Source organism: Carcharhinus amblyrhynchos, unplaced genomic scaffold, assembly GCF_965287045.1.
Source record: "Carcharhinus amblyrhynchos unplaced genomic scaffold, sCarAmb.v2.hapA chromosome_356, whole genome shotgun sequence".
Lineage (NCBI taxonomy): Eukaryota > Metazoa > Chordata > Chondrichthyes > Carcharhiniformes > Carcharhinidae > Carcharhinus > Carcharhinus amblyrhynchos.
The window spans coordinates 104615-127120 of record NW_027650096.1 but is presented as its reverse complement, the minus strand read 5'-3'; the positions used below and the strand labels follow the sequence as shown (position 1 = coordinate 127120).

General features: G+C 48.6%; 1 protein-coding gene across 1 annotated transcript in view; it reads right to left on the bottom strand.

Annotated features, from left to right (window-relative positions):
* The window catches only part of LOC145339236 (regulation of nuclear pre-mRNA domain-containing protein 2-like), a 96061-nt gene that overhangs the window by 9743 nt on the left and 63812 nt on the right, over window positions 1–22506 (bottom strand). Inside the window, 8 exon segments of the mRNA XM_080183637.1 lie at window positions 6833–6964; window positions 6967–7065; window positions 9979–10164; window positions 10167–10266; window positions 12648–12823; window positions 17319–17445; window positions 19998–20050; window positions 22426–22464. Of these exon segments, the coding sequence (XP_080039763.1) occupies window positions 6833–6964; window positions 6967–7065; window positions 9979–10164; window positions 10167–10266; window positions 12648–12823; window positions 17319–17445; window positions 19998–20050; window positions 22426–22464 (912 nt within the window).

The following is a 22506-nucleotide window of genomic DNA, read 5'->3' as shown; positions in this document are numbered from 1 at the left end:
AACCGGAGCACCCGGAGGAAAACCACGCAGACATGGGGAGAAGGTACAGACTCCACATGGACAGTGACTCAAACTGGCAATCGAACCCGGGTCCCTGACGCTGTGAGGCAGCTGTGCTAACCCAGTGTGCTGCCCAGTTGTAGCTCAACTCAAAAGTCAGTCATCGCTTAGTTCTGCACCGGTAGGCTTATGGACCCTGTTTACTGCAAAGAAAATGTGAGCCACATATTTTAATTCCTGGATCAAAGTGCAGCAATACAATCGAGATTTACCCAACTTACCTCATTAACAAGGCAAGAAACTGCCGTGCCCACCTCCAGCCAGAGTTTAACAATTGGAAGATCAGCTCCAGTTTTAGTTAGCACAGTCTCTGTTTGCAACCAGAAGGATAAGTTGCTAAAAGAAAAACTAACTTGCATCCAAATTCACTTCCTTCCTACAGGGACTAAGTGAGCAGATTCCTGTAAAGGACACGAGGATAAAAACGGATAGAAACCTGAAAATATAAACAGCACCTGCTCAAAAGCCATGGCTCTTCAATGTTGTGGTGTGATTGTACCTTTAAGGAATGTATTTTTTTTTTAAAAAATGTTCTCTGCAGTTGGAAGCAGGTTTTTATTTCATTGTTGCCAGTCGGTCAGTTAAAAGTTCTTTCATTGCTACTTCAATGGTTTAAATGGGGTTTTGTTTATTTTTGATTTGATTTATTGTCACCTGTATTGGGATACACTGAAAAATATTGTTTCTTGCACTCTACACAGAAAGCATACCGTTCATACAGGAGGAAAGGAGACACTGCAGAATGTTAGTCATAGCTCGGGTGCAGAGAAAGATCATTTTAATGCAAGATAGGTCCATTCAAAAGTCTTGATGGCAGCAGGGAAGCAGCTGTTCTGGAGTCAGTTGGTATGTGACCTCAGACTTTAGTATCTCTTTCCCCAAAGAGAGAAGGTGGAAGAGAGAATGCCTAGGGTGTGTAATTATGCTGGCTGTTTTGCCAAGGCAGCTGGAAGCATAGACAATGGATGGGAGGCTGGTTTGCGTGATGGGACTGGGCGACATTCACAATTCTTTTGTAGTTCCTTGCAGTCTTGGGCAGAGCAGGAGCCCAGACCAAGCTGTGATACAACCAGAAAGAATGCTTTCTATGGTTCATCTGTAAAAGTTGGTGAAAGTCGTAGCTGACATGCCAAATTTCCTTAGTTTTCTGAGAACGTAAAGGTGATGGTGGGGCTTTCTTAACTATAGTGGCGGCATGGAGGGACCAGGACAGGTTGTTGGTAATCTGGATACTTAAAAACACGAAGCTCTCAATCCTTTCTACTTCGTCCCTGTTGTTTTACTCTGGACCTCATGCAGTGTCTAAGATGTTATGACCTTTTGCATTATTAGGGGAATGAATGATTGACAGGTCAGACGACAGAAGTTGTTTCATTTCCAATTTGGCTGCTGTTTTAGTTTAAGTGGTGTTTGGACATCAGACTGAAAAGCAGTGTTTCTCTCTCTGGTGTTGAAAATTCTACTGGCTAGCTGGTAGCAAGCCTCCTGGCCTTTCTGGAATGAAAATTCTGCTGTAGGTAGTTTTGCTAGCTAGTACATAGATGGACTCTCTCTCCCTGCTTGGTGTTTTGGAAAGCTGTTCTGACTTCAAGCTGGTCTGTGTATAAAGAAAACGGCAGCATTCAGCCAAAGGACTAAGTTCCAGCATCACGGGAGCAATTGTATTTTCTATGTTAAACCTGTGGCAGGGATGGTTATAGAATGTTTGATTGGAACATTTCGTATTGTTAAGGTTTATAGTAATATCATGATTGTTTTTATTCTTGTTTGTAATTGGTGAAAGTTATTGTTATGTGCTATCTGTATTCTTTAATAAACTTTGGTAAAAGCTCCCTTGTGGGTCAATTGAATCGTACTGTAAGTGAAACATTTCATGCTCACCCTAGTCAAATTCTTGCGATCCAGGCGGACTTTGTAAAACACTTTGGAGTTTCTGACCTGAATTATAACAACGTCAAACTTCACACAGTCTACTTCCTATGTGCCTCCAACTCCCTCGCTAGCTTCCAAAGGCACTGACTTATGGCTGGTGAGCTTTCAGGAATGGAAGTCCCGACCAATTTTCTCCTTTTTCCCAGCCCAGGAAGGATTTGTTCGCGGCTGCAGAACTGAAGTACTCCCAAAGTGTGGCCAGTATTGCAGTGCAGTGAAAACACAGGCCAGTTTGGGTGTAGCCCACAAAAATTGAAAAACAAAAGTTGCCAAACCAGATATCTCCCATTCTTCTCAGGTCAGACTGGTTGAGGGATGAATGTTGGGTCAGGACACCTGAACACTTCAGCTCTTCTTCTTCATAACTGGCGATGGGGTATGGGGGTGGAGGAGGGGTTTGACCTCCACCCGAGGGTCAGATGGAGCCTTGCTTTAGCATCTCATCCCAGGGTCGACGCCACCAACAGTACTGTGCACAAGGATCGACCTAAATCATGTGGCTCAGGTCTCTGGAGTGTGTCTTGACAAGACTGTTCTCTTCCTGTTGGGGAACACTTCAGCAGTCACGGGCATTCGGCCTCTGATCTTCGGGTAAACGTTCTCCAAGGCGGCCTTCACGACGCATGACAGCGCAGAGCCGCTGAGCAGAGGCTGACAGCCAAGTCTCGCATACACAAGGATGGTCTCAACCGGGATCTTGGGTACATGTCACACTATCTGTAACCTCCACAACTTGCCTAGGCTTGCAAAACCTCACTAACTATCCTGGCTGGATACAGTTCACATCTCTTTAACCTGTGCTTAACCCTCTCTCCACTCCCATTGTCTGTACTTGTAAGACTTGATTTCTTGCGAAGACTCAGATTCCAACCAATATTTTGTAAATTGAGCCTTTATATGCCCTGTTTGTGAACAGAATTCCCACTCACCTGACGAAGATGCAGCAAGCGGTCTGAAAGTTAGTGGTGTTTGCTACCAAATAAACCTGTTGGACTTTAACCTGATGTTGAGAGACTGCTTACTCTGTTTACCCCAGTCCAACACCGGCATCTCCACATCGCGGGTCTTGGACACAGAGGTCAGTGGCAGAGTTGGATCTGTTGATCTGTGGTGCTTCAGAGCTCGAACGGTTCCAGGGCAAGCGTGGTAATCCATACATTGCAGCCACAGAGATAAGCGTACACACAAAAGGAACACTGCACTCCAGCAAGAGCACTCAGCCCATTTGGAATAAAATTCGGAAATCAGTTGATGGAGTAAATGGCAAATAGAAATGGCCTTCCATGCTCTTACAAGTGATATTTCAGGAGTTTTCTTTCATGTTCCCACAAAATAATTAGAGATGGAAGTTTTAACTTGTAGAATAATTGGGAAGCTTTTCTTTAAAGTTGCCACAAGAAGCTCAATTCACAAGATTGGATACAATTGACCAAACTGGAATCATTCATCCACTCAAGTCCAAAACTGAAAGGCTGACATGATGTGCAGATGCCAGCGTTGGACTGGGGTGGGCACCGTTACAAGTCTCACAACACCAGGTTACGGGCAGCAGTGTGGTTAGCACCGTTGCCTCACAGCGCCAGGGACAGGGGTTCGACTACCAGCTTAGGTCACTGTCTGTGCAGAGTCTGCACGTTCTGCCCCACCCCCCTACCCAGGGTGGGTCCCTGACGCTGAGAGGCAGTGGTGCTAACCACTGTGCCACCATAAGGGTCCCCTTATTTGCAAAAGGATATATTCGCCTTGGAGGGAGTACAGAGAAGGTTCACTAGGCTGATACTGGAGATGAGGGGGTTAGCTTATGAGGAAAAATTGAGTAGACTGGGCCTCTACTTGTTAGAGTTTAGAAGGCTGAGGGGAGATCTTATAGAAACATATAAGACAATGAAGGGGTGGATATGGTAGAGGTAGAGAGATTCTTTCCACTTAGAAAGGAAACCAGAGCTAGACGGCACAGCCTCAAAATAAGGGGGGGTCAGTTTAAAACAAAGTTGAGGAGGAACTTCTTCTCCCAGAGGGTAGTGAATCTCCGGAATTCTCTGCCCACTGAAGCAGTGGAGACTACTTCATTGAATATGTTTAAGTCATGGGTAGATAGATTTCTAATCGATAAGGGAATCAAGGGTTATGGGGAACAGGCAGGAAAGTGGAACTGATCCACTTCAGATCAGCCATGATCTTATTGAATGGCGGGGCAGGCTCGAGGGGCTAGACGGCCTACTCCTGCTCCTATTTCTTACATTCTTATGTTCATTTGCGCTGGAAGTAAACTGAAGTGTGTACTAAATTTTAAACACATTTCTGTTGGAGCATACCTTAGCTTGCATTTTGTATTCTGCACATTTTCCCCGTGTCTGCTTGGGTTTCCTACAGATGCTCCAGTTTCCTCCCACAGTGCGAAAAATGTGCTGGTTATGGTGCATCAACCATACTAAATTCTCTCAGTGTACCTGAACAGGCTCTAGAGTGTAGCGACCAGAGGCATCGCTGGCTGGCCAGCATTTATCACCCATCCCTAGTTACCCTTGGAAGGCAGTTGAGAGTCAACCACATTGCTGTGGCTCTGGAATCGCATGCAGGCCAGACCGGGGTAAGAACGGCAGATTTCCTTCCCTAAAGGGAACCAGATGGGTTTTTCTGACAATGGGTCATCAGTAGATTCTTAATTCCAGATATTTTTTATTGAATTCAAATTCCACCATCTGCCAGGGCAGGATTTGAACCCAGGTCCCCCAGAACATTAGCTGAGTTTCTGGATTAATAATCTAGCGATAATACCACTGGGCCATCACCTCTACGCACGCAGCACATTTTCCTACAATTGAGGTGATGAGTTACCATTCTGAACATCCCACATTAATATTTGGTGAGTGATCTGCTGTCTGTCTGGGGGTGTTGTTAAACCAGAGCTACAACTACGCACAGACACAGGTTTCAAGTCATATCCACCGTCAAGGGAAAGGTGAGATAAAGTTCCAAACATCATATAAGCAAAACCCAGCGGTATTAATTCACCACTTTACGACATGGCACAGCCCATGTTAAACACAGAATAAAGTCTCCCTCTCTTTTTGTCCCCGTAATGCAATACGGCCACGACCTCGGAGTGTGTCCAAAGTTTATTTATTAGCGTCACAAGTTGGCTTACATTAACACCGCGATGAAGTTACATGAAAATCTCCCAGTTGCCACATTCCTGTTCGGGTACACTGAGGGAGAATTTTAATTTTCTAAGTTTATTTATTAGCGCCACAAGTCGGCTTACATCAACACCGCAATGAAGTTACTGTAAAAATCCCTTAGTCACTGTTAGTATGTAACCAGTGACTTTGATTGGATGTAATGTGACCAATGGGAACAAGCTGACCCAGTAAAACATGGAACCAATCACAGTGATGTAATAGTCAGCTGATAGTCACTACAAATAAGAACCTGTTTGGAATTGTATTGAGCTGGGAGTGGCCTAGGGCGAGGCCGCAAGTTTGGAATACTGAACTTTCTTTATTAGACCCTTGCTTAGATTTATAAGTTGGAGTAAGTTTTGTTGTATTTTCATCAGCTGCATTTTGAAGAGTTCCTTCTGAAAGAACAGTCACCACATTCCTGTGCCTGTTTGGGCACACTGAGGGGGGATTTTAAGTTTCTAAGTTTATTTACTGGTGTCACAAGTTGGCTTACATTAACACTGCAATGAAGTTACTATGAAAATCCTCTGTTAGTGCGCAACCAATGACAACTTTCATTGGATGTAATGTGACCAATGGAAACATGCAGGGGTCAGCTGACCCAGTAATCTAAGGAATCACAGTGATGTAATAGTAAGATGACGCTCTATAAATAAGGGACGATGGAGAATTGTGTTGAGCTTGGAGTGGTCTAGAGCGAGTTTGGAGTAATGATATTTCTTTATTAATCCCTTCCCTTGATAGGGAAGTTAAATCCTTACATGAGAAAGGATATACTGGCACCGGAGGGGGTGCAGAGGAGATTCACTAGGTTGATTCTGGAGTTGAAAGGGTTGGTTTATGAGGAGAGACTGAGTAGACTGGGGCTATACTCATTGGAATTCAGAAGAATGAGGGGAGATCTTATAGAAACATATATTATGAAGGGAATAGATAAGATAGAAGCAGGGAAGTTGTTTCCACTGGTGGGTGAAACTACAACTAGGGGGCATGGCCGCAAAATAAGATAGCAGATTTTGGACTGAGTTGAGGAGGTACCTCTTCACCCAAAGGGTTGTGAATCTGTGGAATTCCCTGCCCAGTTGAGGCTCCCTCATTGAATGATTTTAAGGCAAGGATAGATAGATTTTTGAACAGTAAAGGAGTTAAGGGTTATGGTGAGCAGGCGGGTAAGTGGAGCTGAGTCCATGAAAAGATCAGCCATGATCTTACTGAATGGCAGAGCAGGCTTGAGGGTTCAGATGGCCGACTCCTGCTCCTAATTGTTAAAAGTTGGACTACGTTTTCTTGTATTTTCGTCAGCTGCATTTTGAAGAGTTCCTTCTGAAAGAACAGTTGCCACACACTGGCGCCCGTTCGGGTACACTGAGGGAGAATTTAGCACAGCCAATGCACCCTAACCAGCACGTCTTTCGGCCTGAGGGGGGGAAACCGGAACACCCAGAGGAAACCCATGCAGACACAGGGAGAACGTGCAGACTCCACACAGACAGTGACCCAAGCCGAGAATCGGACCCAGGTCCTTGGTGCCGTGAAGCAGCAGTGCAATCCTAAGTTCTTATCTGTGCAGGAAAATAAAGGTTCCCATGACCCAGGTGACCTTGAGCAAGTCCCATGGCGATGTGCGCGTGGACGCCAGTCTGACCCACTCTCACCTGTGTTCTTCATGGCGGTTGTCAGGCTGCTGAGAATGGAGCTGATCTTGCCCAGGTCGATGTTTGCCAGGTTGGGGAGGGCCAGCGGTGGGGTGGCAGTGGTGCTCTTTGCCTGCGCCGTCTCTGTTGGGCCGGTGCCTTCTCTGGCGGGGGGCTCGCACTCGCTGCTGCTGCTGCTGTCACCGCTGTGGTGCTGGGACTGAACTCCTCCTTCTTCTCCTCACTCTCTACTGCTAAAAAGTAACAGTGAAGGAGGGAGGGGAGGGGGAGGGGGAGGCAGAGGAGTGGGAGTGAGGGGGAGGCAGAGGAGGGGGGGGGAAGGGGGGAGAGAGAGAGAGAGGGGGGGGGAAGGGGAGAGAGAGAGAGAGAGAGAGAGAGAGAGAGGGGGGAAGGGGAGAGAGAGAGAGAGAGAGAGAGAGGGGGGAAGGGGAGAGAGAGAGAGAGAGGGGGGGAAGGGGAGAGAGAGAGAGAGAGGGGGGGAAGGGGAGAGAGAGAGAGAGGGGGGGAAGGAGAGAGAGAGAGAGAGAGGGGGGGAAGGGGAGAGAGAGAGAGAGAGAGAGGGGGGGAAGGGGAGAGAGAGAGAGAGAGGGGGGGAAGGGGAGAGAGAGAGAGAGAGGGGGGGAAGGGGAGAGAGAGAGAGAGGGGGGAAGGGGAGAGAGAGAGAGAGGGGGGAAGGGGAGAGGGGGAAAGGGGAGAGAGGGGGGAAGGGGAGAGAGGGGGGAAGGGGAGAGAGGGGGGAAGGGGAGAGAGGGGGGAAGGGGAGAGAGGGGGGAAGGGGAGAGAGGGGGGAAGGGGAGATGGAGGAGGGGTGGAGGGGAAGGGGAGGGGGGAGGAAGGGAAGGGGAGAGAGGAGAGAGAGAGAGAGAGAGAGAGAGAGAGAGAGAGAGAGAGAGAGAGAGAGAGAGAGAGAGAGAAGGGAGGGGGAATGGGCAGAGATTTTGGGGGGGGGGGGGGGGGGGGGGGGATGGGGAGATGGGAGAGAGAATTAAATTAGAATCATGATTTATCTGCTAATTTTCTCCTGATGTGCTTTCAATATCTCTCCAGCACCCAGATGATTTCTACCACATTCAAATTTTACAACCTACCGTGGTGGGATCTGAACCTGGGGTCTCTCGGTTACCATTCCAGTATCACCACACTAGAGCCGTAAACCGCTGAGAGCTCGGATGTCATTAAACGTCACAATTAGATCCAATCCAATCCCACCCACCCCCCTGCCAATTGATAGCGTTTCTGGGAGAAATCATGATAGTGAACCCTGTGAACAACCCCACTCCTCTTTCAGTGGTGCAGGCACTGAGGCCAATTCTAATACCCAGAATGACCCACCAGCTGAGGTTCCTGCATGGTCTTCCTGCTCTGCGGCTCAACGTTTGCGTCACCAAGAGAGGACTGGCTTGATTCCTGACTGCCATTTGTCGAGCACAGAATCCCTACAGTGCATTCAGCCCAACGAGTCTGCACTGACCACAATCCCACCGAGGCCCAATGCACTTACTCTAGCCAGTCCCCCGGACACTAAGGGGCGATTTAACACAGCCAATCCCCCTAACCTGCACATCTTTGGACACTAAGGGGCAATTTAGCATTGGCCAATCCACACTAACCTATACATCCTTGGACTGTGGGAGGAAACCTACACAGACACGGGCAGAACGCGTAGACTCCACACAGTGACCCAAACCGGGAATCGAACCTGCTGTGCTGTGAGGCAGCTGTGCTAACCACTGTGACACCGTGCCGCCCCCATTGGAGAGGAATTGGAAAATTGCCCAAATTGTGGAACTGAAACCCAGATTAAAAGGCGTAGACCAAGTTATACAGAATGCTGGTGGAATGGACTAAGGCTACCAATGCAGGCAGCAAAAGGAATATCTTCACTCCAAAAATGAATACATCACATTTAGAAGGGGATAAAATAATCTAGTAGAATAACGAGGGATACAGGTGAAAAAAAAATCACTGCATAAAACTATTAAAAATTCTATCAAGCGCTGAGATTTCTTTCTCGGGGTGCAGAGTGCAACGGTGGTTATGTTAAACATGTAGCAGACCCTTGGTTAGGCTGTGTCTGTGTAACCGCACATGGTTCCAGTCTCCGTGTTGTACAAGGACACAGCAGCACTGCAGAAAAGGTGCACAGAGGAATGGATACACAAGCGAGTGAAACCAGAACTGAACTAGTGGAGGTCTCAGAGGCTGCCCCCTCCCCTTTGAGGGCAGACATAGGGAGAATGTGTAGATTCCACAGACAGTGACCCAAGTTGGGAATCAAACCCGGTTCCCTGGTGCTGTGAGGCAGCAGTGCTAACCTACTGTGCCGCCCTTGGAGAGAAAGTTTCCACTTGTGGGGAGAGTCCCGAACTCCGGATAAATACCAGATAGTTACTGATAAAGTCGACAGTGAGATAAGGAGAAATGTAATTAACTGATTCAGGGGAGCTTGCTGCCACAGGAAGTGGCTGAGACGGATAAAGAACAAAGAACCACACAGCACGGGAACAGGCCCTCCAGCCCAATGAGCCCATGCCGCCATCTTAATGTGCTTTTCCTCCTCCACCCTTGACCACGTCCTATGCTTATGGTACCCCCACTGGGGACCAGATTAAGGGGAGAATAATTTAGGGACAATTTTATTACACCAATCAACCAAAAAGCACATCTTTGGGGTGTGGAGGAAACCAGAGCACCCGGAGGAAACGCACGCAAACCACAGGGAGAATGCGCAAACTCCCACAGACACTGGCCCAAATCCATGTATCTGCACAGCTAACAGTGATAGTCACTGAGCTGTTGTGGTGCCCATCTGCTGGTCCAGTTTTAAGCGTACACAAACGTCGCAAAGTACTAGGCTACTCTCGAAACATCCAACAGCAGCCCTTGCACAACCCACCGTGTGTATACCCCTCGTTAGACAACAAGGTAGACCGACGGTAGATTGCGTGAGTGGCTTTCAAGAGGACATTAGAATCGAGAGAGGGAAGAGAATGGAAAGATGTGCTGCTGGGTGGCTGACAGCAGTAGATGGAAAGGGAGACGGCCCCTGCGGAGTATCAAGGCCAGCACAGACTCGCTGGGGCCTGAAAGGCCTGTGCCACGATTCTATCAGCGGGGAAGCGCTGCTGTTTTTGCGAGCCGGGTACCTATGATGCTTGCTGCTCCAGCTGCTTCATCATCCGAGAGCTCCATGTCCTCCACGTCACAGTTATCCCCCAAGGCTTCCGGTGTGGGAGGACCCGGGCTCTCTTCCACCTTCTTCAGCTCCGCCGCGGGCTCCTCGGCTGGCCGGATGGGGGACTCCGAGCCTGTAGGCGACGGGGCATCCATGCTGGAGAAGGGATGGGCGACTCATCCGGATCCGGGAGGGTGGTTTTCAGCTGGTCCAGCTTCTTCTTCAGGTTGTTGACTCTGTTCGCAAACGTCTTGTATGCCTGCAAGAGAAAAGGTCGCTCGCATTAGCGATAACTTCAAGCGTCAACACACAACAGACAGCACAGAACATCATGTTGAATGCTCGTCCACACAACAAACAGCACAGAAGCGTTGCGGTCGAACGTCAACACACAGACAGCACAGATCACATGGAATGACAACACACAATAGACAGCACAGAACATCACATCAGGCGTCAAGACACAACAGGCAGCACGGGACAGACCATTGGGCCTAACCAGCTCATGCTGGTGGGATGGAAGGTGTGAACAAGGGAACTTTATGTTTCGGGAGAGAGGCAGAAGCACAGAAAATAGGACAGACAGGAGGGCAGTCAGAGCTGGGATTCTTGCAGCATCTAGCTCACTACCAGACTGTCCAAAGCTTGTTCACCATTTACAAAGGACACAAGGGGAGGCGATGGCCTAGTGGTATTATTGCTTGACTGTTAACCACAAAACTCAGCTAATTTTCAGGGGGACCCTGGGTCGAATCCCGCCATGGCAGATGGTGGAATTTGAATTCCATGAAAAATATCTGGAGTTAAGAATCTACTGATGACCATGAAACCAATCTGTCTTAAAGACACTCAATGACCTGGCCTCCACTGCCTTCTGAGGCAAATAGTTCCACAGATTTACTCTCTGGCTGAAGAAATTCCTCATCTCTGTTTTAAAGGATTGTCCCTTTAGCCTGAGGTTGTGCCCTCTGGTTCTAGGTTTTTCCAGTAGTGGAAACATCCTCTCCACGTCCACTCTATCCAGGCCTCGCAGTATCCTGTAAGTTTCAATAAGATCCCCCCCCACCCCCATCCTTCTAAACTCCGAGTACAGACCCAGAGTCCGCAACTGTTTTCTCATACAACAAGCTCTTCATTCCAGGGATCATTCTTGCGAACCGCCTCTCGACATCCCCCCCCCCCCACGCTCCGAGATATTTCTCCCAACATTAGCTTGAGGAACAGCACGTCACGCGTCAATAAGGCACTGTCACAGCCTTCCTGACTCAATTAAACCTCTCTTGCCTGCCACCCTCACACAAGTCACTTTACCCATCCCTTTGCCTTCTCTAAATCATTACATCTTACCCTGTTCTGATGAAAAAGTCACAGGCCTGAAACGTGAACTCTTCTTTCTCCTCTCTCTCTTGCCTGACCCGCTTGCTATTTCCAGCATTTATTGCACATTTCCAGTATCTGCAGTATTTGTGTCAGAAATAATAGTAGGAGGGATTACTACTTAAAGAGCGAAAAGCTGCAGCATGCTATGGTGCAGAGGGACCTGTGCATGAGTCGCAAAAACCCAGTCTGCAGGTGATCAAGAAGGCGAATGGTCTGCTGGCCTTTATAGCGAGGGGGATAGAATATAAAAGCAGGGAAGTCTTGCTGCAACTGTACAGAGTACTAGTGAGGCCGCAGCTGGAGTACAAAGGGTGAATCTCTGGAATTCTCTGCCCATTGAAGTGGTGGAGGCTACCTCGCTAAATATATTTAAGTCACGGGTAGATAGGTTTTTGACAGGCAAGGGGATTAAGGGTTATGGGGAGAAAGCGGGAAAGTGGAACTGATCCACTTCAGATCAGCCATGATCTTATTGAATGGCGGGGCAGGCTCAAAGGGCTAGATAGCCTACTCCTGCTCCTATTTCTTATGTTCTTAGCAAAGGAAGGCAGGGCTAACTTTTGCATGAACGGCAGGCGGTGGCAGAATGATACTGTCACTCGATCAGTAACCCAGAGTAATGTTCTGGGGAACCCGGGTTCATATCCCACCACGGCAGATGGTGAAATTTTGATTCAATAAAAATCTGGAATTAAGAATCTACTGACAAACCATTGTTGGAAAAACCCATCCGGTTCCCTTTAGGGAACGAAATCGGCCGTCCTTACCCCAGTCTGGCTACATGCGACTCCAGGGACATGTGTCAATGTGATTGACACTCAATATCTGGAATTAAGAATCTACTGATGACCCATTGTCGATTGTTGGAAAAGCCCATCTGGTTCCCTTTAGGGAAGGAAATCTGCCGTCCTTACCCCGGTCTGGCCTACATGTGACTCCAAAGCCACAGCAATGTGGTTGACTGGCTGTGGGAGGAAACCGGAGCACCTAGAGGAAACCCACGCACAGACATGGGTGAGAACGTGCGGACTCCGCAAAGACAGTGACCCAAGCCAAGAATCAAACCTGGGTCCCTGGCACAGCAGTACTAACCCACCGTGCTGCACGAGTTACCGAGGAACAAAGGGAACAGACAGGAAATGGCCGAGGGGTAATTGGACAGGTTTCAGCAGACACTCTTTGCAGGGAATAAGGAGACAAATGGGGTCTGCCTCCTCCCCATACGGAGAACTCGGAGTGAGCCAAAGATGAGATACTTACATTTGCTACGATCTTCACCTCCTTGTACTGAGCCTCGTAAAATATCTCCGCATTTTCCAGAGCTTCAATCAGTGGTGGTGTCTTCTTCACCTCCCTCTCCAGCTCTGCGCAGAAATCCTCCAACTTGGAACTGGATTCCTCAAAGTCTTTGGAAAACCGCTTGCCCCCGGCACGATCTACAAAGAGAGAATGAACTGTTTCTACGATTGAGCTGCCTGGTCTTTGCGAGTTCCCTGTGGGATCATACAGCACGTAACGACAGTGAGGTTTAAACAACACAACACAAACTCCCATTCGCAAAGGAGATACACAGCCAGCAAGTCCAGCATTACTGGAAGGTTTACAAGAATCATTCCAGGAATGAAGGGTTTGTCGTATGAGGAACGGGTTGAGGACTCTGGGTCTGTACTCGGTGGCAGTTTAGAAGGATGAGGGGGGATCTTATTGAAACTTACAGGATACTGCGAGGCCCTGGATAGAGTGGACTCGGAGAGGATGTTTCCACTAGTTGGAAAAACTAGAACCAGACGGCACAACCTCAGGCTAAAGGGATGATCCTTTAAAACAGAGATGAGGAGGAATTTCTTCAGACAGAGAGTGGGGAATCTGTGGAACTCTTTGCCGCAGAGGAGGCTGGGTCATGAGTGTCTTTAAGTCAGAGATAGATAGGTTCTTGATTAAAAGGGGGGCAGGGGTTATGGGGGAAAGGCAGGAGAATGGGGATGAGAAAAATATCAGCCATGATTGAATGGCGGAGCAGACTTGATGGGCAGAGTGGCCTAATTCCTATGGAAAGCAAATACATCTTATTTCCTTATATAAAAGGAACCAGTTGGAGGGTCTGAAGGATCAAGTCCAGGATTACTGTCAGATCTGGACAAGTTAGGTGAATGGGCTAATCAGTGGCAGATGCAGTATAATTTGGATAAATGCGAGGTTATTCACTTTGGAAACAAAAACAAGAGATTACTACCTGAATGGCTGGAAGTTGGGAGATAGGGGAGTGTACAGAGGGACCTGCGTGTCCTTGCGCACCAGTCACTGAAGGTAAGCATGCAGGTGCAGCAGGTGGCAAAGGCGGCAAATGGTATGTTGGCCTTCATTGCGAGAGATTGAGTACAGGAGCAGGGATGTGTTGTTGCAATTATACAGGGGCCTTGGTGAGGCCACACCTAGAGTGTCATGTACAGTTTTGGTCTCCTTTTCTGAGGAAACACGTTCTTGCTCTCGAGGGAGTGCAGCCAAAGTTTACCAGGCTGATTCCAGGGATGGAGGGACTGATATACAAGGAGAGATTGACTAGGTTAGGATTGTTTTCACTGGCATTCAGACAAATGAGGGGGGGGATTATTGTTTTTGATAAGAGAGGGGATTAAGGGTTATGGGGAGAGGGCGGGAATGTGGAACTGAGCCACGACAGATCAGCCATGATCTTACTGAATGGCGGGGCAGGCTCAAAGGGCTAGTTGGCCTACTCCTGCTCCTATTTCTTATGTTCTTACGTTCTTATCTCAGAGACTTATAAAATTCTAACAGGACGAGACAGGGTAGATGCAGAGAGGATGTTCCCGATGGTGGGGGGAATCCAAACCAGGGGGGTCACAGACTGAGGGTCTGGGGTAGACCATTTAGGACAGAGGTGAGGAGACATTTCTTCGCTCAGAGAGTGGTGAGCCTGTGGAATTCATTCCCACAGGAAACAGTGGTTGCCAAAGCATTGAATGTATTCAAGAGGCAGCTGGATATAGCACTTGGGGCGAACGGGATCAACATTATGGGGAAGAAAGCAGGATTAGGCTATTGAGTTGGATGATGAGCTACAATCGTGATGACTGGAGGAGCAGGCTCAAAGGGCCAAATGGCCTCCTCCTGCTCCTATCTATTTTCTCTAAGTCCAGAATTACTGTAAGGAAACCAGTTGGATGGTCAGACCAGATGGGAAATTGTATTTCTTCTGTTAAAACCTGGGACGGGGTTATCTTCTGAGGAAAGGTTGGATCTGTGTTCAGTAGAGCTGAGAAGAAACAGAGGTTATTGAAACATAGCAGATCCTGAGGGGGCTCGACAGGGTGGATGCTGAAAGGATGTTTCCCTGTGGTGGAAGAGGCTAGAAGTAGGGGAAAAAATAAGACAAAAAGGATGATTTTTTTTTCTCCTCTCCCCAGAGAGAGGGGTGGAAGCAGGGTGAATGAATATGTACGCGACAGAGGTAGGCAGATTCTCAACTAGCTGGGGAGGGGGCTTTGAAAGGTGTTGGCACGAGCGTGGAGTCAAGGCCACAATCACATCAGCCGTGATCTCACTGAATGGTGTCACAGTGGGTTAACACTGCTACCTCAGTGCCAGGGACCCGGGTTCAATTTCTGGCTTGGGTCACTGTCTCTGTGGAGTCTGCACATTCTCCCCGTGTCTGCGTGGGTTTTCTCCAGGTGCTCCGGTTTCCTTTCACAGTCCAAAGACATGCAGGTTAGGTGGATTGGCCGTGTTAAATTGCCTCAATGTCAGGGAGATTCGCAGGATAAATATATGGGGCCACTGGGATATGGCCTGGGTGGGATTGTTGTCAGAGCAGGCTCGGAGCTGAATGGCCTACTCCTGCCCCTTGTTTGAACTTAAAAGCTTGTTATAAAATCTCTTTGATATATTCGAGACGATATCAAAATATAACAGTTCAAATAAAAATGAAATACACAAATCCCAAGTAAGTATATAAAATTCTCCCTCTCTTATACAAATATACAAGATGAGAGAGAATTAGATTTAAAACATTGCTACGTCCACATTTATTTTCTATAAACTGCAGTTGAAGTTATGCTTTCTGATCATGCATAGTATCACAGAATCCCTACACTGGAGAAGGAGGCCAATCAAGTCTGCACCGACCACAATTCCACCCAGGCCCTATCCCCATAACCCAACATTTGCCCTGTTAAGCCCCTGACACTAAGGGACAATTTAGCATGGCCAATCCACCTAACCTGCACATCTTTCGGACTGTGGGAAGAAACCAGAGGAAACTCTCAGACACGGGTGGGGAACGTGCAGACTCCACACAGACAGTGACCCAAACCAGGAATCAAACCAGGGTCCCATTGTGCTGCCTCAGTATATCATGATTGTGTACTGTGCACAAATATGAGGGGAAGAGATAGAGTGGAGAATGAAATTGCTTCCCTTGGTGGAGAATTCTAGAACCAAGGCATATAGATCCAAGGTAAGTGGCAGTAGGTGTAGAGTGGACATGAAGTTTTTTTTACGCAGAGGGTGGTGGGCACCTGGAATTCGCCGCCATGAGTTGGTGGTGGAGGCAGAGACCTGAAACTCTCAAGGTGCTGTAAGGTACAGGATCAGGTACAAGAAGATGGGAGAGGAAGGATGGCCTCGGGCTGGCAGGGTCAAGATGGGCCGAATGGCCTCCTTCCGCGCTGTAACTTTGCTTTGGTTCTGTTACTGAGCCTGTGACTCCTGCCACAGTAACAGCGACTTCACTTCAGGTGTGCGCTGCTGGCTGTGCATCACTTTGCAAGTTCCATGGGTGACGTTAAGGCGTTTTGTTAACTGCAATTCCTCGCGAGCTCTCAGTACCACTGTAATTACAGATTGCAGCCACTGGGTCGCACCATACCCCATTGTTTCCAGACACACAGCAGACAATGTCACGGGGAGACGGCACACGGTATACTCATTTGTTTAAGGAAAGGCACACACAGGTGTGCCATCCGTCCCCAAGGTTCACTGGACTGAATGACTGCTGGTTACGCGTTAACATATCCCTGTCTACATCAACGGGACGAAGTGGAATTGGTTGGGAGCTAAAGCCCCACCAACACCTCTGTTTTCTCAGAAGATTAAGGAAATTTGGTATGTCAACTACAACTCTCACCAACTTTTACAGGTGCACCATAGAAAGCATTCTTTCTGGTTGTATCACAGCTTGGTATAGGCTCCTGCTCTGCCCAAGACCGCAAGGAACTACAAAAGGGTCGTGAATGTAGCCCAGTCCCATCACACAAACCAGCCTCCTGTCCATTGACTCTGTCTACACTTGCCGCTGCCTCAGGGAAAAACAGCCGGCATAATCAAGGACCCCCACACACCCCGGACATTCTCTCTTCCACCTTCTTCCGTCGGGAAAAAGATATATAAAATAGGCAGCACAGTGGTTAGCACTGCTGCTCACAACGCCAGGGATCCAGGTTCGATTCCCAGTTTGGGTCACTGTGTGGAGTTTGCATGTTCTCTCCCCGTGTCTGCGTGGGTTTCCTCCAGGTGTTCCAGTTTCCTCCCACAGTCTGAAAGACGTGCTGGTTAGAGTGCATTGACCTGAACAGCTGCCAGAGTGTGGCGACTAGGGGAATTTCACTAACTTCATTGCAGTGTTAACATAAACCTTACTTGTGACTAATAATAAAAAACTTTAATCTCAGACTTTAGTATAAAGTTTATGTCCCAACCGACTCAAGAACAGCTTCTTCCCTGCTGCTATCAGACTTTTGAATGGAACTACCTTGCATTAAGTTGATCTTTCTCTACAGCCGAACTGTGACTAACACTACATTCTGCACTCTCTCCTTTCCTTCTCTATGAACGGTATGCTTTGTCTGCACAACACTCAAGCACTGTATCCCAATACAGTGACAATAATAAATCAAATCCAGTTTTGCACTCTACCTTTCAATCGTTTCAACGTCTCTGTGCTGCAGACATCCACGCGGAGGCTCCCAAGCTGTTTCTCCTTGAACTCCCGCTCGTCCTCGGCTTGCTTGTAGGACCCCAGCTGATCTATCAGTGCCTGTGGCTGCAAGTGAAGAGGGGGAAAAGGTCAGCTTCTGCTTCCCGCTGACTCCCAGAACCAGTCCCACCATTTAACAAGCAAGGCACGCTAAATATGACAGCGCGATGGAGCACGATCGAATAGAGACTGTTCCCCGCCCCCCAACCCCACAATCTGCCGGCCATGGCTCAGTGGCAGCACTCACATTTCTGGTCGTGGATTCAAAGCCCACTCCAGCCTTCAGTACCTACTCTTGACGGACGCACTCTGTGCTAGTACTCTGCCCTGAAGGAAGTGCCCCCATTCAGAGGAGGCATTAGGCCAAACTCCTGTCTGCTCTCTTCCCTGCTCAAGGTGAGGTCATACGACCTGGGCACAGTGACTGCTTATTGAAAACCTCCAGAACACTCAAAACGAGTCAATGATTAATTGGCGAATGTTGCCACAGTTTGAGGGCATCCAAAATCGACTTTGATCACCTTTTACTCTGAACTAGTTGGCACATGAAGTTTCCAGGCGGGACAGTGGGTTAGCACTGCTGCCTCACAGCACGAGGCATCCGGGTTTGATTCCCAACCCAGGTCACTCTGTGTGGAGTCTGCACATTCTCCACGTGTCTGCATGGGTTTCCTCCAGGTGCCCCGGTTTCCTCCCACAGTCTGAATCATGTGCAGGTTCGGTGATTTGGCCATGCTAAATTGCTCCTTAGTGTCTAAAGATATGGTTAGGTGGATTGGCCATTCCATTGGAATCACAGAATCCCAACAGTGCAGGAGGTGGCCATTTGGCCCAACAACCTGACAGCAATCCCATCCAAGTCCTATCTCTGTAATCCCACATATTTACCCCGCTAATCTCCCTGACACCAAGGGGCAATTTAGCATGGCCAATCCACCTACCTGCACGTCTTTGGACACTAAGGGGCAATTTAGCATGGCCAATCCACCGAACCTGCACATCTTTGGACACTAAGGGGCAATGTAGCATGGCCAATCCACCTAACCTACATATCTTTGGAGTGAGGGGGGAAACCGAAGCACCCGGAATAAATCGGCACAGACATGGGGGAGAACGTGCAGACTCCGCACAGAGAGTCACTCGAAGCCGGGTATTGAACCCAGGGCCCCTGGCACTGTGAGGCAGCAGTGCTAACCACTGTTTGTACAATAAATTGTATTTTTGCAGTGTTCAAATCCCGTGGAATCACGTGGACTTATTCTAAAGACAAGTGTCTTTAACCACACCCTTCCATTACAGGAAGCATCACACTGCACCTCCTCCTCATCCGCATCCCAGGCTCTGGCCGAGGATGGTAACAATATCGAGGTGAAGGAGGCCTTTCCTCGATCCCTTCAACGTCCTAGTTGACCAAGACAAACAAAAATGAACAAGTCCTTATGCAAGTCATGTTAAAGCCACGTAGCCGTGAATAGTTACAGCGTTCAGGGAGATGCACGTGCCTGCACTGACCAGGATAATTCCATGTTCCATCTTTGGTCTTCGTTGAGCTGGCTGACTTGCAACCGAATGATGGCGACGACATTATAAATCAATCTCTCCATCCCAGGACTATAAATTATTCAAGAAAATTAAGGGGGGCATGGTGGCCGAGTGGTAATGTCTCTAGGATAGCAATCCAGAGAGTCAGGCTAATGCCCTGGGGGAAATGGGTTCAAACCCCACCATGGCAGCTGGTGGAATTTAAATCCAATTAGTAAATCTGGGACCGAGAGCGAGTCTCAGTAACGGCGACCGTGTCATTCATTGTCGACTGCCGGAGGGTCCCACCTGGCTCATCCGATTGCTGGAGGGTCCCACCTGGTTCACTAATGGGACGGAAATCAGCCGTCCTTACTGGGTCTGGCCTACATGTGACCAGAGATCCACAGCAAGGTACTTGATTCTTAACCGCTCCTCTGAAAGGACGGGCAAGTCACTCAGTACAAAGGCAACTAGGGAATTGTGGGGTTTTTTTTCATGGGACACGGGTGTCGCTGGCTGGACCAGCGTATATTGCCCATCCCTAGTTGCCCTTGGAGGGGCAGTTGAGAGTCAACCACATTGCTGTGGCTCTGGAGTCACATGTAGGCCAGACCGGGGTAAGGACAACAGATTTCCTTCCCTAAAGGGAACCAGATGGGTTTTTCCCGACAATGGGTCATCAGTAGATTCTTAATTCCAGATATTTTTTATTGAATTCAAATTCCACCATCTGCCATGGGCGGGATTCAAACCCGGGTTTCCCAGAACATTAGCTGAGTTTCTGGATTAATAGTCTAGCGATAATACCACTGGGTCCATTGGGCATCAAACAATCCAGGGGGAAAAAATAGAGTCACTCTGACCGCTCCGAACCATTATTCGGCCAGTAAAGGTGAATGCATGGAGAGGACAGGGTTTAGGGTTCACACATGTGATGCCTCTCATGGTCCAACACTGGCACCAGCTGCCTGGGGTTGGCATGCTTGGGAGTGGTTACTGCTGTACAGCATCGGAGGGCAAGTGTGCCCGTGGCAACCGTACCCCAGGGCAAGGTGGTCATTTAAAAAAAGGGAACGAAACACGAAAACACTCACCCTGAATTCAGCCAGTATCTTGGATTTGACCACGATCCGGGTCTTGTTGCTCACTGCAAGAAAGAAAGAAAGAAAGATGCAGTCAGCAGAGTGGACAGCGATCCCGCCAGCACCCCATCCTGTCTGGGTTTTAGCAAAGCTGGGCAGTGGGCAGGTCAGATACATCAAGTCTTTACCGCAGCCTCTCGCCAGGAGTGAGCAACCCTCCCAAAAAACAAAACAGAATCGCAGCGTCACAATGCAAAACTCCCCTCAAATACACAACAGATAGATGGTGGCAGGTCTGCCTCCCAGCTGAGAGTCATCCTCAATAGCTCAGTCCCTGGGCACATGGCTCTCACACTGCTCTATCAGGTTAAGTCAGAATCATGAGCTTTCAGAGTGCCGCTCCTTCCTCAGGTGAGTGGAAATGATGAAGGAGCAGCTCTCCGAAAGCTCGTGATTCCAAGTAGACGTGTTGGACTTTAAGCTGGTGTTGTGAGACTTCTTACTGTGCCCACCGCAGTCCAATGCTGGCGGCTCCATCTCATGCTCTGTCAATGATGTGGACATGCCAGTGTTGGACTGGGGTAAACACTAAGAAGTTGTCGCTATGTGCCATGTACTTGGAGAGGATCTCCAAAGTTTCTACAAAGATGCAAGAAAGCAGATGACACACTAACCCATCTTCATCATACAGGCGTGAAACTATTCATGTAAAATGACACACTGCAATTGTGTTGAAGCCATGATTTTTAGTGGTTCCCAGGTACATTAGTCCTGGACCAAAGCCGGGGAAGCAGGTGTGTATTTCGACCGCCCCCTTCCCTCCCAGTTTATGAGAGGAAGCGAGTTAACCGAGATCAGCACTCCAGCATCTCCTGCGGTCAAGTGGCCCTCCCGATGATGTCTGAATGGGACAGCTTTGGATGTGGTAGTGGAGGTTATCCCCCCCTACTCCCTCCCCAACCACAATGCACCACCCTCCCCAAAAAGGGCATCAGGCAACAGTGGTTAGCACTACTGCCTCACAGCACCAGGGACCCGGGTTCAATTCTCCGCATGGGTCACTGTCTGCGTGGAATCTGCACATTCTCCCCATGTCTGCATGGGTTCCCTCCCAGTCTGAAAGACAGGCTGGTTAGGGTGTGTTGGCTGTATTAAATTCTGCCTCAGTGTACCCAAAGAGGCGCCAGAATGGCGACTAAGGGATTTTTACAGTAACTTCATTGCAGTGTTAACGTAAGCCGACTTGTGACTAAAATAATTAAACTTTATGAACTGAGTAAAATCCTACGTCAATGTGCATGGCTCTCACAAGGAGAGCAGTTATTTGTGAGAGGTACCAGAGGCACCCAATAAACTGCAACTGGCCAGGGCAACCATGGATGTAGATGCCAAACAGTGGCACAGTGGGTTAGCACTGCTGCCTCACAGTGCCAGGGGCCCAGGTTCAATTCCCAGCTTGGGTCACTATCTGTGCGGAGTCTGCACGTTCTCACTGTGTGTTTCCCTCCTACAATCCTGAAAGACTAAAGTTTATTTATTAGTCACAAGTAAGGCTTACATTAACACTGCAATGAAGTTACTGCGAAAATCCCCTAGTCGCCACATTCCGGTACCTGTTCAGGTACACTGAGGGCGAATTTAGCATGGCCAATCCACCGAAACTGCACATCTTTAGACACTAAGGGGCAATTTACCATGACCAATCCATCTAACCCACACATCTTCAGACCTTGGGAGAAAAGCTACGCAAAACATGCAAATTCCACAGTGACCCGAGGCTGGAATCGAACCTGGGTCCCTGGTGCTGTGAGGCAGCAGCGCTAACCACTGCGCCACCTGCACAGTACATTAGCCATGCTAAATTCTCCCTCAGTGTAACCTGCACATCTTTGGACACTAAGGGGCAATTTAGCATGGCCAATCCACCTAACCTGCACATCTTTGGACACTGAGGGGCAATTTCGCATGGCCAATCCATCTTTGGACTGTGTGAAGTCGTCGAAGCACCTGGAGGAAACCCACGCAGACACGGTGAGAACGTGCAAACTCCACAGTGACCCAAGCTGGGAATCGAACCTGGGTCCCTGGTGCTGCGAGGTAGCAGTGCTAACCCACTGTGCGGTGCCGTCTAAAGTGTTAGCTTGAAAGCCACCACGTTAAGCCAAACTCGGGTGCACAGATATCAGGTAACACGTACTCAAGTAATTAGCTGCGGCTGAAGGTTTAAATACAGGTAAGTGGACACTTTGCCAGGTTAAGCTGCACAAGATAGCAGGATTCAATTCCCAGTGCACTTAGTGGCTTGCTGCCTATCCTCCTGTCTGTCAGCACCCCCCGCGTACAAGTAGGACTCGCTTGGAAAGCCAGGAAGTGGCGTCTCATTAAACAAGTTGTGGGGTTCTGAACACACCTGTACCACTGCCCAAGGTTGGTTCCGTACCTGTTTTCACTTTTGCGAATTCAGCTGGCTTTCTTCCCACTGAAATGAATGGAAACAAGTGAAAGGCAGTGAATTTGCTGC